We start from the raw sequence: 14,326 nt of genomic DNA, 5'->3' as shown, positions 1-14,326 counted from the left end.
TTTCTTTTTATATTGAATTTTCTATTGTACTGGAAAACTACATGAGTAAAGGGCTAGTTTCTTAAAAGAAGGCATTGCTCTGAACGTAAAAACTATAATTATTTTTTGACGTAATACATAATTTGTTAATTAAGGATTAGAATGATAGAAATTCTAAAATGTAGGGTGTGTCTGTAAAGCAACAAAATGGGTCTTTTAGCAGCTTCTTCCAGTTTCCCCTTGGTGTTGACAAGATTGCGACTATAGTACTCTTGCTAACATATGTGTAGGGGAGTTGTAAGGCACCAGAATATATACTTGCAGAGAAATGAGGATTGTTTTGCTGTCTTGAATTTTCCCTTTAAACTATGCCTTCCCTTTAAATTATGCCTTCCCTTGCCTTTAAACTATGGTGCTCTGGTTTCAGAAGTACTTTGAATGGGGCCAGGGAGGGTAGAGGATTGAGTTTAGTGTCTGAGGAGAGAAACATACCCCTCCTGGCTCATGTCATACAAAGCAGTGACATCCAGGTAATTGGCCTCACAACAGGGTCTTGATATAACTCCTTGAGTGACAGGTCTTTTTGGGGGGACTAGGAAAGGCAAACAACAGTGGCTTCCATATGTAGCTCTACCTCAGCAGTTTTACAGTAAAAGACTGAGAGACGATGGCAGTAGATTGATTCATCATGCTTATTCCAGAGTGAATAAACATTTTTTTAAAGGAGACCATTGAAGTATACTTTTGAATCTTTCATGCTGACTTCATGATACTTCATTGTTCTTCTGATCTTATTTAATAGATTTTCACTTCCCATTGTGATGCATATGCTTTGTTTATATACTTTTAAGTAGTACTTTCAGTGAATTGGAGGTGAACTTTAAAATCTGCTTTCTTGTCTTCAGGAAGTTAGTCATGTTTTGTTGTAAAATTCCTTGGTCTCTTTAAAACCAAATAGAAAAAAATGTTTAAAATTGTTCCTGGAAAAATTGTTTTCATACCAAAAACTTTAAAACCTTATTTTGTTTCAGTGATTCCAAGTCTAAGAAGTCAGTAGCTTATAATTATGCATGCATACTTATTTTGGTGGTGGTTCAGTCTTCCAGTGATGTCCAAATGCTAGAACAGCATGCAGCATCTCTCTTGAAGCTTTGTAAAGCAGATGAAAATAATGCTAAATTGCAAGGTATGGTACTTGAAGTTATTTAAGCATTTATGATATGTGAAGGAAAAAGCCTTTGAATATCTGTAATTGGTACTTTATCATGTTTTAATAATATACACAGCAATACTCTGTTACTTCTTGAAAGTACCCTTTATGAAAGTATTTTATATGATATTCTTAAAAAGATTTTTAGGAAATTATCACAAGTACCTTTTCTAGGAAGATCATGGTAATTGGTAGTTGAAGTTCCTAATCAAAATGGAAGTAGCTTAAAGGTGAACTCAAATGTTCAGGTTTTTTTTTAAGATTTAAAAATTATTTTTAAATTATCTCTATACCCATGTGGGGCTCAAACTTACAGCCCTGAGATGAGGAGTCACATGCTCCACCAAATGAGGCAGCCAGGCACCCTGAACTCTTTTTCTTTTTTTAAAATAGCATCCATGCCCAGCATGGAGCCCAGTGTACGGCTTGAACTCACGACCCTGAGACAAAACCTGAGCTGAGAACAAGAGTCAGATGTTTAACTGACTGAGCCACCCAGGCACCCCTTGAAAAGTTCAATTTTGTGTATAGTTTGTGTATGTGTGTGTTTTCTGTATATATTTCTAAGTATAATACTGTTCTAAGTACAACTTAGAAATCCATTTGTCATTGATAAACACACATGTGCTATCCTCAACAGTGAAGGATAGTGAATATGAACATTATTTTCTAAAGTATATAAATCTGTGTTGAATGAGGCTTATGGAAACTGTGGACAGTTCTAAAAAATTGAAAGTATCTAAACACAATTTTTATTTTTATTTATTTTATTATTATTATTTTTTAGACACAATTTTTAAAATTTTGTTTTGGTTTCTGGCTTTCTGATCTTACCAAGTAGAAAATTTGATAATGTTGAGTAAATATTATAAATAGCATGTGACTTTTTTTTTTTTCCTTTTATGTTTTTGAGAGAGAGAAAGAGAGAGAAAACACATAAGCAGAGGGGGGTGGGACAGAGGAAGAGGGAGAGAATCTTAAGCAGACTCTGCACTGAGCACAGAGCCCAACAAGGGACTTGATCTCACAACCCTGAGACCATGACCTTAGCTGAAATCAAGAGTCAGATGCCTAACTGACTGAGCCACCCAGGTGCCCCTGACATTTTCCTTTTTAATCTTCAATTTTATGTGTGATACCACCAGTAAAAGTATGAGTTAGGAAACTCAACTTCCCATAGAGGAAATAAGTTTTTTTCCTGTAGTGTGCTATTGTGTTTTTTCTCTGTAGTGTAGTGAAGTATTATTAATACTTTACTACTTATTCTGGGTGATGGGTACACATATTTGTTTTATTCTTTATACCTTTAACTTAGCAATATATTCTGTATATATGAAAGAGTTAATTTAAAAATGCATAGGAGGGGATCCCTGGGTGGCTCAGCGGTTTAGCCCCTGCCTTCGGCGCAGGGCGTGATCCTGGAGTCCCAGGATCGAGTCCCGCATGGGCTCCCTGCATGGAGCCTGCTTCTCCCTCTGCCTGTGTCTCTGCCTCTCTCTCTCTGTCTCTGTCTCTCTGTGTCTCTCTCTCTGTCTCTTATATTCATGTCTATCATGAATAAATAAATAAATCTTAAAAAATATAAATAAATAAAAATGCATAGGAAAAATACTCAGATGTACATAGGTGTAATCTTCATGGAGAAGTCTAGCACCAAGGAGAGACATGACTATTATTTTCAATTTCCTTTAATTATTCTTGTAAAGTGTCTAGAGCTGGCATATCACTTTTTACATTAGAATGTTTTTCTAAAATAGTTCTAAGATAGTTTTAGTGGTAAATTATGGGTGTTTTAGCATAGCTTCTAGGAGATTTTTTTCCTTGTTATTCTACCCAGTTTTTTTTTTTTTTTAAGTATAGTTGACATACAGTGTACATTAGTTTCAGTTGTACAACAACATAGTGATTCCTCAACTTTATACGTACAACATAATGATTCCACAATTCTGTACAGCTATGCTATACTCACCACAAGCACAGCTACTGAGTCACCGTACAATGTTATTATACCATTGATTATATATTTATGCTGTACTTTTCATCCCTGTGACCTGTTCATTCTATAATTGGAAGCCTTTACCTTCACCTCCCCTTCACCCATTTTGCTCATCCTTCCATACCTCTCCCCTCTGGAAACCATCAATTCTCTATATATTTATGGATTTGTGTCTGCTTTTTTGTTTGTTCATTTTTTCTAGCAGAGTTTGAATTCAGTGTGGTAAACGGTAAATTTCATTTGTAATTGTTTTATAAGGAAAATTTTGGCATGATAGTGATCACTTTTAATTTTGTAAAGGCAAATTAGGAAATAGGCAAAATTTAACAATAATGTTAAGAGAAATGTCACTCAGCAAATGTCCCTCTCATGGGATTGATCCTATTAAAAATGAATACATTTTGTGCATGCTTTTTGAGGGGTGTGGGAGGGGGCAGTAGCATTAGGTAAATAAATACTATTTTATCATGTTAGTTTATAAGCAGTCAATTTATAAATTTTTTTTTTTAATGTTGTGAGTTGATGGTCCTGGTTAAGTATGTAAACACTTTAAGTTTTCAGAAACCAAGTAAGTAAAAATAATGGTCACTTCTTATTTCTAAACCTGTATAGTAGTAGCCTATTTACATTTCATGTTAAAGCTTGTTTAGAGAATTAGACTTAAGTTTATCCCTGTATGAAGTTTAGATTATTGAAATCAATGTGAATCTAATAATATTCTTCTTTAGAAAAGAACACCTTTACCTCCTTTGTTATAAAAACTTTTATTTTAAAATATTATATTATGAATGACCTTTTTGTTTTTAAGAACTTGGCAAGTGGCTTGAACCTTTGAAAAACCTTAGATTTGAAATTAACTGCATCCCAAACCTAATTGAATATGTTAAACAGGTAAGTAAAACCTAAAAGTACCTTGATTTTTTTTTTTTTTAAGATGATTTATTTGTTTTATTGTAGAGAGAAAGCACACATGAGCAGGGGGAGGGAAGAGGAGAGAAGCGGACTCCCCACTGAGCAGGGAGCCTGACAGGGACTTCCATCTCACAAACCTGAGGTCATGACCTGAGCTGAAACCAAGAGTTAGTTGCTTTTTTTTTTTTTTTTAAGATTTTATTTATTTATTCATGAGAGACCAAGAGAGGCAGAGACACACAGAGGCAGAGGGAGGGGCAGGCTCCCTATGGGGAGCCTGACTCTGGACTTGATCCCAGAATCCAGGATCACAACCTGAGCCAAAGGCTGACACCATCCAGGTACCCCAAGAGTCAGTTGCTTAACCAAGTGAGCCACCCAGGTGCCTGCCCCTAAAAGTGCCTTCATTTTATGGAACTATATCGTAGTATATAGCAATATTGCATTAAATCATTTATATAGATAATGCAGTAATGTTAAGTGTACTTGATTGATTTGCTAGACTTTATGGTACAGATTGGTATGTGTATGTAGATGGGTGTGTGCTGGCATGTGTGTGTGTATATGCGTGTGTATGTGAATGCACTTGAACGCATCCTGTATACTGTACTACTTTCCACTCAGATTCCGTTCTTTTTTTTCCCCTCAAATTGGAGTAGTAACTCCTACCATTTTGACGATACTTACAACAGCATTTTAAAGTTAAATGCCCTGATAATTTAACATAATTGTTTGAGTTAAGCTTTGGTGAAAAAGAACTTCCTTCAAAATTTTTAGGTGAAAATCTGAGTCAATTCCAGATAATTACAATGGGACCTAGTTCTAAATTTGTTAATTTGGGATGGTCACATCTGCAAATAAAATATTCATAAAGGGCAGCCTGGGTGGCTCAGAGGTTTAGCGCCACCTTCAGCCCAGGGCATGATCCTGGAGACCTGGGACGAGTTCCACATCTGGCTCCCTGCCTGGAGCCTGCTTCTCCCTTTGCCTGTGTCTCTGCCTCTCTCTCTGTGTCTCCAATGAATGAGTGAATAAAATCTTTAAAAAAATATTCATAAAAATTGAAAATCATATATCATAAGAGTACATTTGAAAAATTCATGTACAATTTAAGTGATTAGTAATTTAAAAATTCATTAAAAAATTGCATTGTTAATTAGTTTTAAAAGTTAGTATAGCATAGGAAGAAGGACTAAAGGTGGTCATAGGTGCATAAAAAATTTTTAGTTTGAGGGACAGAATTGGACCTTAAATTACTTCCTCTTTCATTTAACAGATGAACTCTGTGTGTGTGTGCGTGTGTGTGTGTGTGTAAAACATCTTGGCTTTACAGTTGAAATGTATTTTATTAAAATAATATACATGTATTTCTAATCTTGTTGCTTTTTTGATAGAGCAGCCAAGTACTCTTTGGGTTTATCTGCTTTAGATTTTTCTTTACTGACTTGTCTGCCCTTATCTTCTCTTTTTACTCCATCTTTCCTAAGAGTACTTTTACCTCATGTGGTGCCATCATATTCTTCTGTGTTCCTTACTTTGTGCCTCAGATGTCATCTGGAGCTTTTCATTATATTCAGTCTTTTATTTGGCAGAAGTACAATAGGTCCTGTAAATTTAGTTGTGTGTTCAGGGTACTTGTTCATGGTCAGGAGAATGTATAAGGTGTCCAATAAACATTAGGTGCTTGGGTAAAAGCTTTTAATCAATAAAAAATTTAGCTCTAGAAATTTAAATTATATGCCATAATAAAAATAATTTTGATTTTTATGTAGATCCTTATCCATTAATTATAGTTAATAATAAGTGACTTTCATTCCAAGGTATACCAAAAACAGTTTATCTGAGACTGAAACTTCTTTTTGTGGCTGCATGCTGCCTTATGTAGGCAATGGAATTATTGTGGAAAGGCAGCAAGGAAGAAATGAGAAGAACTGTATAAGGGAAAGGAATTTCCTTATTTTTAAGTTTCTCCTCTGATGTTTAGAAGATAAAATAGTAACATTTTAAAATGTTACTTCTTCAGAGTTTTTTCAAAACCATCTGTACTCTGTGGAAACTATAAAAACAAAGAAATGTTAACTATTTGCTGTTAGGAAACAGCATGGGGAGGTGCTAAGGACATAGGCAACCATATTTCTTTTTCGTTTAGCCATGCCCTACTGGATTCCTGTGGTATCTGCATTGAAGTATATGTTATGTAGTGTTGCTTCCTCAGTTTTGAAAGAGGTTTGGTACCCACAGGGCTTTGTAAAATCAGCCATTGCTTCGTTTTTAGGAAGGAGCGTATATAGAAAGAGTATGTTAAAAAGGAAGTCTTATTCATTCATTTTTGTATATTACTTTCATTTTTAATCAGTGCTTTTTAATATACTTGAATTTTGTGATTATTTCATAAAATAACCTTTATAAACTTCATTAGCTTTATTCATGTTTTAACTTAAGAAACTTAAAATGGTGTAGGTACTTAATATGAAACACATTTTTAATTAAGGCCTTCTTGGGAAGTTTTTCTTGATTCATATCAAAGCACCAAGAAATTAAACTTCCTGTTCATTTTTATTTGTAAAGAATATCGATAATTTGATGACCCCGGAAGGAGTTGGCCTTACCACTGCCTTGCGTGTTCTCTGTAATGTGGCATGTCCACCACCTCCTGTTGAAGGTAATATGGCTATTATACTTTAAAGACATACTTAAAGCCTAGTATAAATGCTATTTATTAAATAAAATATTCAAAAATCTTAACTGATTGTAAACATATAGTAATTAGTTTTTTTTTTCCCCTTGTCCTATATAAAGGTCAACAGAAAGACCTGAAATGGAATCTTGCCGTTATTCAGCTTTTTTCTGCTGAAGGAATGGACACCTTTATTCGGGTTCTGCAAAAATTGAACAGTATTCTGACTCAGCCTTGGAGGCTCCATGTCAACATGGGGACTACCCTTCACAGAGTTACTACTATTTCAATGGCTCGCTGCACACTCACTCTTCTTAAAACTATGTTAACGGAACTCCTGAGAGGTGGATCCTTTGAGTTTAAGGACATGCGTGTTCCTTCAGCACTTGTGACTTTACACATGCTCCTGTGCTCTATCCCTCTCTCAGGTCGTTTGGATAGTGATGAACAGAAAATTCAAAATGATATCATTGATATCTTACTGACTTTTACACAAGGAGTTAATGAAAAACTCACAATCTCAGAAGAGACTCTGGCCAATAATACTTGGTCGTTAATGTTAAAAGAAGTTCTTTCTTCAATCTTGAAGGTTCCTGAAGGATTTTTTTCTGGACTCATACTACTTTCAGAGCTGCTGCCTCTACCATTGCCCATGCAAACAACTCAGGTATCACTTCCATATAACATGCATCTTATAAATGACTGCAGTAACACTTTTTAAAAAGCCAGTGATTTTGCTATTAAAAACCTACAACCCTCATCCCCTTCCCCTAAAAAAGACATAAAATAACTGGATGAGGGTGAGATAAAACTGAAGCAAGTTGGTCATTAAAGAAATATGGGGCAACATTTTAAATAAATTTTTGTTAATGTGAATTTTATTATGCTGTTCTGTATACTTGTACTTTTGTTATTTTTAAATCCTTTTTTTCCCTTTATCATGTGTTAGAATTTGCCATTAACTAGGTTGGTTCACCAATGGACTCTGCTCTACTGACTGCTAACCTGAGAACAATAAGATTTTCTAGATGCATTGAATTTAAGCAAATGTTTAATTGTATAATAGAAAAATGTTTTAAGCATGTAGTAAAGATGTTCTTTTCATAACAGTTCTTCCTGAACAGTTTTTCTGACTATAAATAAATATTAAAAAAAATCTACGTACACACACAATATACTTTTTTAACAGGTTATTGAGCCACATGATATATCAGTGGCACTCAACACCCGAAAATTGTGGAGCATGCACCTTCATGTTCAAGCAAAGTTGCTCCAAGAAATAGTTCGCTCTTTCTCTGGCACAACCTGCCAGCCCATTCAACACATGTTACGGCGTATTTGTGTTCAATTGTGTGACCTTGCCTCACCAACTGCACTTCTGATTATGAGAACTGTGTTGGATTTGATTGTAGAAGACTTGCAAAGGTATTTTCATTTTGCATTAAAAATTTTTTCCTGAAGTTTTTCTTGACACAGATACATTTTTTTCACTTAGAATTTGGAAACCGGAGTTTAGAATGCTCAGATAATATATATATACACATATACAAATATACATATACGTGTGTATGACTATATGTAGATTATTTTTATTTTATTTTTAACATTTTTATTTATTTATGAGAGGCACAGAGAGAGAGAGGGAGGCAGAGACACAGGCAGAGGGAGAAGCAGGCTCCATGTGGGGAGCCTGATGTGGGACTCAATCCCGGGACTCCAGGATCAGGCCCTGGGCTGAAGGTGGCACTAAACCGCTGAGCCACCTGGGCTGCCCCCATAGATTATTTTTAATTAGAAAACTATTTCATGTGCAAGATACCTTGAAAGTCTTGATTTTGGGTATTTGAAAGGTGAACTATAAAGTACTCTGAATTTAAAAAAGATATTGAAATCTGAGTTCATAAAATTTTATAGTAGTTGTGAAATTCCAGAGAAGTTGTCATATCCAAGGAATGAAATGTTTTATACAAGATTTGTATATGATGATATGTGTTGAAAAAATAAATATTAATTAAATAATGCCTTAAACTTAAGAATTTTGTTTACTAAATGTATTGATTTTATTTCAGCACTTCAGAAGATAAAGAAAAACAGTATACTAGCCAAACCACCAGGTTGCTTGCTCTTCTTGATGCTCTGGCTTCACACAAAGCTTGTAAATTAGCTATTTTGCATCTAATTAATGGAACTATTAAAGGTGACGAAAGATATGCAGAGATATTCCAGGATCTGTTAGCTTTGGTGCGGTCTCCTGGAGACAGTGTTGTTCGCCAGCAGTGTGTTGAATATATCACATCCATTTTGCAGTCTCTCTGTGATCAGGTATTTATAGTTATTTTATAAATACTGTGTGTTTGTGAATTAAAAGCTTCTGTTGATATGAATCTTGGCTGTGAATACAGAGATCTCACCTGTTTTATTAATCCTGTTGTGTAGGGAGATCAGCTTGACTAGTAAACCAACAATAAAATGGTTTTGTGCTTCCTAGCTTTCTTTGTGTTTGCACTTGGCAGGTTTCTCTGAAGTCTCTTTTTTGTTATCAGATTGCATCCTTGGATAGTCACTTTATGTGCCACTGAATTCTTTGGGGTTGATTATGCCTAGTATGTATGTTCATTTTCCTTCCACTTATACACAGATTCATTCTTGAATTTTATAGTTTTGTGATTAGTTGAATTAATAATATGTTCTCTTGTTAGGGCAACTTTTGAAGGTATCAGAGGCTACTGCAGTTTTAGTGTGTTTCAGACTACTCTGCTTACTAAAAGTAATAGTATCTCTGCCTGTCTGTATTATTGGCTTCCAGTTTATAATTCCATGAATTAATGAGAATTGTTTTAACTTTTAAAGCCCATTGTGATTGAATTCTTTGAAGACTTTTTTACTTTTTTTTTTTTTAAGATTTAGTTTATTTTAGAGAATGCACACACAAGTGGGGAGAGAGGCAATGAACAGGGGGAGGGAAGGGGGAAAGGGAGAGAATCTCAAGCAAACTCTGGGCCAAGCATGGAGCTAGACATGGGGCTTGACCCCATGATTCCAAGATTGTGATCTGAGCCAAAAACAAGAGTCAGTTGCCCAACCTACTGAGCCCTCACGCACCCCAATATCTTTGAAGATTTCTGTACATGTTAGTACTTTTGCTTATTGTAAGGCTCCTGCTATCTAATGATCAGATGCAATTTGTTTTTCAAGCAGAACACTTTTAATAGGATCCCATGTTGGAAGATTATGTTTTTTTCAATTGACAAAGATCCACCTTGGTTACATTAAACCCTTAAGTCAAGAAGGGGCATTTTTGGTGTGACTTGTTTTCACAAAAAGAGGATCTGGTTGAAAATAGTTTGGGACCTAGTAGGATATTAAGTCCTTATACCTTAAAATGTCCATTTGGTGTTTGTTGTATAATTCATATCAGGTTGTATGGCTACTCTGACTACAGGACCCTAGCTTCCCTGTTCACATAAACCTCATTCTTGACCTCATCTTCTATATTTTCCTTCTTCTTTTTTTTTTTTTTAAATCTTTTTATTTTATTTTATTTTATTTATGATAGTCACAGAGAGAGAGAGAGGCAGAGACACAGGCAGAGGGAGAAGCAGGCTCCATGCACCGAGAGCCCGATGTGGGATTCGATCCCGGGTCTCCAGGATCGCGCCCTGGGCCAAAGGCAGGCGCTAACCTGCTGCGCCACCCAGGGATCCCTATATTTTCCTTCTGATTTAAGCTTTGTTTTATAGTTTTTTTTTTTTTTTTTTTTTTTTTAAGGTTCTATCCATTTGTTAGAGCACAAGCAAGGGGAGTGACAGGCAGAGCGAGAGGGAGAAGCAGGCTCGCTGCTGAGCAGGGAGCCTGATGCAGGGCTCAATACCAGGACCCCAGAATCATGACCTGAGCTAAAGGCAGTTGCTTAGCTGAGTCACCCAGGCGTCCCATTTTGTTTCATAGTTTTAACCTGTGTTGAATCCTAGTTTGCAATATGTTGAAGTGATTAAAGGCGATGAGATGTACCCAAAAATGTTTCTGTAAAATCTACTTTATTTACTTGAATAAAAAGAGTGCTGGGAATTTTTATTGTTGGTTAAACTTGCCTAAGCATTGAAAAACTGGAACTTTATTTTGTTTTATTTTATTTATTTTTATTTTTTATTAAGATTTTATTTATTTATTCATGAGAGACACAGAGAGAGAGGCAGAGACACAGGCAGAGGGAGAAGCAGGCTCCATGCAGGGAGCCCAATGTGGGACTCAATCCCGGGACTTCAGGATTGCGCCCTGGCCCAAAGGCAGGTGCTAAACTGCTGAGTCACCCAGGGATCCCCTATTTTATTTATTTTTAAATATTTATTTATTCATGAGAGACACACAGAGAGAGAGAGAGAGGCAGAGACATAGGCAGAGGGAGAAGCAGGCACCTCACTGGGAGCCTGATGTGGGACTCGATCCCGGATCCCAGGATCATGACCTGAACCGAAGGCAGGTGCCCAACTGCTGAGCGACTCAGGCTTCCTGAAAAACTTGAATTTTAAAAGTATATAAAAACTAGAGGAAAATACTTAGTTGGAAGACTGTGCTTAAGTGTTTGTTTGCTCCATGTTTCTTTTTGTGATGTTTTAAATTCCGATATGGGTATGTTTTTTAAAATTTATGTCACTAAGAGCCGCCTGGATAGTTCAGTGGATTTAACATCCAGCTCTCGGTTTTGGCTCAGGTCATGATCTCAGGGTCATGAGATCGAGCCCTGCCCTCATCCAGCTCTGGGATCAGTAGGGAGTCTACTTGGGATTCTTTCCCTCTTCCTCTCCCTCTGCCCTTTCTCCTAACTGCTTGCACGTGAGCTTGCTCTCTCTCTCTTTCAAGTAAATAAATAAAATCTTTTAGAAAAATTTTATTTCACTGAATGATTTATTTTTTTTGAATGATTGCTTTATAAATTAAAAAATATTCAAATGAATCAATAATACGATGACTTAAAATATTTTAGTACCAAAAGTAGTTCACTTAACCATTTGAAGATAGAAACCATACTTAGTGTGATGCAGAGAAAAATTTTTAGGGGCATCTGGCTGGCTCAGTCAGTAGAACATGCAACTCTTGATCTTGGTGTTATGAGTTCAAGCCCACTTTGAGCATATAGCCAAATAAATAATGAATGAGATGTTCTTTTAAAGTAAAAGTATTATAAAGTAAAATATTTGACTTTAAGTGTATATCTTTATAGAAAATATTTTATAGAAGAGCAAAAGGTTCTTAATGTGTTTGAATTTATATTTAGGATAGGAAGGTGATATTTTGATGAAATAATTACTTATTAAATGCTGTGTATTTCTAATATAATATTTAATTGATGGTGATAATAATTAAAAATTTCTCCCTACTTCTCTTGTCCCTCACAGGACATTGCTCTTATTTTACCGAATGCTTCTGAAGGTTCTATTTCTGAACTGGAGCAGCTCTCCAATTCTCTACCAAACAAGGAACTGATGGCCTCAATCTGTGACTGTTTACTGGCTATGCTAGCTAACTCTGAGAGCAGTTACAACTGTTTACTAACTTGTGTCAGAACAATGATGTTTCTTGCAGAGCATGATTATGGATTATTTCATTTAAAAAGGTAATGCTGTATTTAATTTTATATATTCCTGGACTTAATTTTATACTCTAATACCCCTTCCCAAATGGATTAATTCATGGCTAATTATAGAAGGTTGAAGATACAATTTCTTTCATGTGGAGAAATTTATATTTATGGAAAAGATTTGTTAGCAATGAAGTGAAGTGTGCTAGTAATAAAATCTTTAGGATTAAAATTATAAACTAAATAGGCAAATTAATGTGAGCATTTTATAGTATTTAGAAGGGAATCTTACTGTTCCAGGGATGTTAATTCACATTATGTTTGCTTTGTTGATATATTTACCTATAGTCCTTCAAAGTGATGGTGGTGTGATATTATGGACTTTCAAGCTAAAAGTACTGATTCTCTGTTATTTATTCTGTAGAGAAATGGCTTAGATGATGTACACCTCAAGTATAATTTCTGCTCCAATCTGTCCATGCTCTCAAATTTTTCTTCCCTAGGAAGGTAGTTGGGTATTATGTAGATTTCCTTGGGAATTTGTAGAAGTATGTAGGATTATGAGATATAAAGGAAGAGGAAACATATATTTGTGACTCTCATTAATTCTTAAAACATTGGTTGAAAACTTATGTTCCAAATACTGATTTGGTGCTGATGCCTAGCTTCCCTCCCTCCCTTTCTTCCTTCCTTCCTTCCTTCCTTCCTTCCTTCCTTCCTTCCTTCCTTCCTTCCTTCCTTGTTTTATTATTTTATTTTATTATTTTATTTTATATTTTATTTATTTTATTTTATATTTTATTTTATTTTATTTTATATTTTATTTTATATTTTATTTTATTTTATTTTATTTATTTTATTTTATTATTTTATTTTATTTTATTTTATTTTACTTTATTTTATTTTATTTATTACTCCCATCTTCCGATAAACCTGTCTTATTTATATTCTCTTTTAATAGGTAGCACCTGCTGAAAATCCCAAGTTTTCTTTCTCCTCATGCCCCATCCCCAGTTTCTCACTGTAGTCTTTACATTTTACTTCTGAAATGTCCTTTTTCCTATTGCCTAGAAATTTACTCTATGTCCTTTATTTTTTACTTTTTAAAAAAAATATTTATTTGAGAGAGAGAGAGAACACAAGCAGAGAGGGGCAGAGGGAGAGGGAGAAGTAGACTCCCCACTCAGCAGGAAGCCCAACATGGGACTTGATCCCAGGACTCCAGGACCATGACCTGAGCTGAGCCAAAGGTAGCCACTTAACCGACTGAGCCACCCAGGCGCCCTGCTCTATATCCTTTAAAACTCATCTTGGGGATGCCTGAGTGGCTCAGTCAGTTAGGCGTCTGCCTTTGGCTCAGGTCATGATCCCAGGGTCCTGGGATGGTGCCCTACGTTGGGCTCCCTGCTCCGCAGGGAACCCGGTTCTCCCTCTCCCCCGGCTCATGCTCTTTCTCTCTGTCAAATAAATAATTAAATCTTTAAAAAATAAAAAATAAAACTCATATTCTTCACCTCCAAGAAAGTCAAAAAACTTTCCTTGATTGCTCCATTCCTAGCTCTTACAATACCCTTTGCATACATTTGCCATCACATCATATGTAATGTTTTTGGCTTTGCTGGATTCATTTTTCTGGTCTTTTTCCTGTCAGTAATTTTTTCCTAAATTGTCTTAATCTATTCCCCTTTTCCCTGTTAGCTCTAATTTTTGTGCTAAGCTCTAAATAACCTATTGATCTATTTGACATCTCTGCTTGGCTGTCTAGTGGACAATTCAAACTGAATAGATCTAAGGCAGAGCCATTGATATTCTTGCATCAAGCATGTTTCTGTCTCGTTCATCCCAGTAAATGTTATCGCCAACCACTCTGTAGTTTTTTGGTGATATTCAACATGATCACTTGCTGGGTGCTGTCTGTCAGGGTTCTGCACTGGTAACTTAATAATTTTTAAAATTAAAATTTATAATTAGTAA

General features: G+C 35.5%; 1 protein-coding gene across 2 annotated transcripts in view; it reads left to right on the top strand.

Moving 5' to 3' along the window:
• Positions 1–14,326, top strand: part of VIRMA (vir like m6A methyltransferase associated) — a 59,025-nt gene that overhangs the window by 25,731 nt on the left and 18,968 nt on the right. For both annotated transcript variants that reach the window (XM_038579781.1, XM_038579780.1), the window contains exons 10-16: positions 1,011–1,165; positions 3,994–4,076; positions 6,666–6,759; positions 6,897–7,441; positions 7,964–8,199; positions 8,844–9,096; positions 12,171–12,388. In XM_038579781.1, the coding sequence (XP_038435709.1) occupies positions 1,011–1,165; positions 3,994–4,076; positions 6,666–6,759; positions 6,897–7,441; positions 7,964–8,199; positions 8,844–9,096; positions 12,171–12,388 (1,584 nt within the window). The remainder of the gene's footprint in view (positions 1–1,010; positions 1,166–3,993; positions 4,077–6,665; positions 6,760–6,896; positions 7,442–7,963; positions 8,200–8,843; positions 9,097–12,170; positions 12,389–14,326) is intronic.

The sequence above is a fragment of the Canis lupus genome, chromosome 29 (genome assembly GCF_011100685.1).
Source record: "Canis lupus familiaris isolate Mischka breed German Shepherd chromosome 29, alternate assembly UU_Cfam_GSD_1.0, whole genome shotgun sequence".
NCBI lineage: Eukaryota > Metazoa > Chordata > Mammalia > Carnivora > Canidae > Canis > Canis lupus.
Note: the sequence above shows the minus strand (reverse complement) of the source record. Positions and strands in the feature narration are given on the sequence as shown.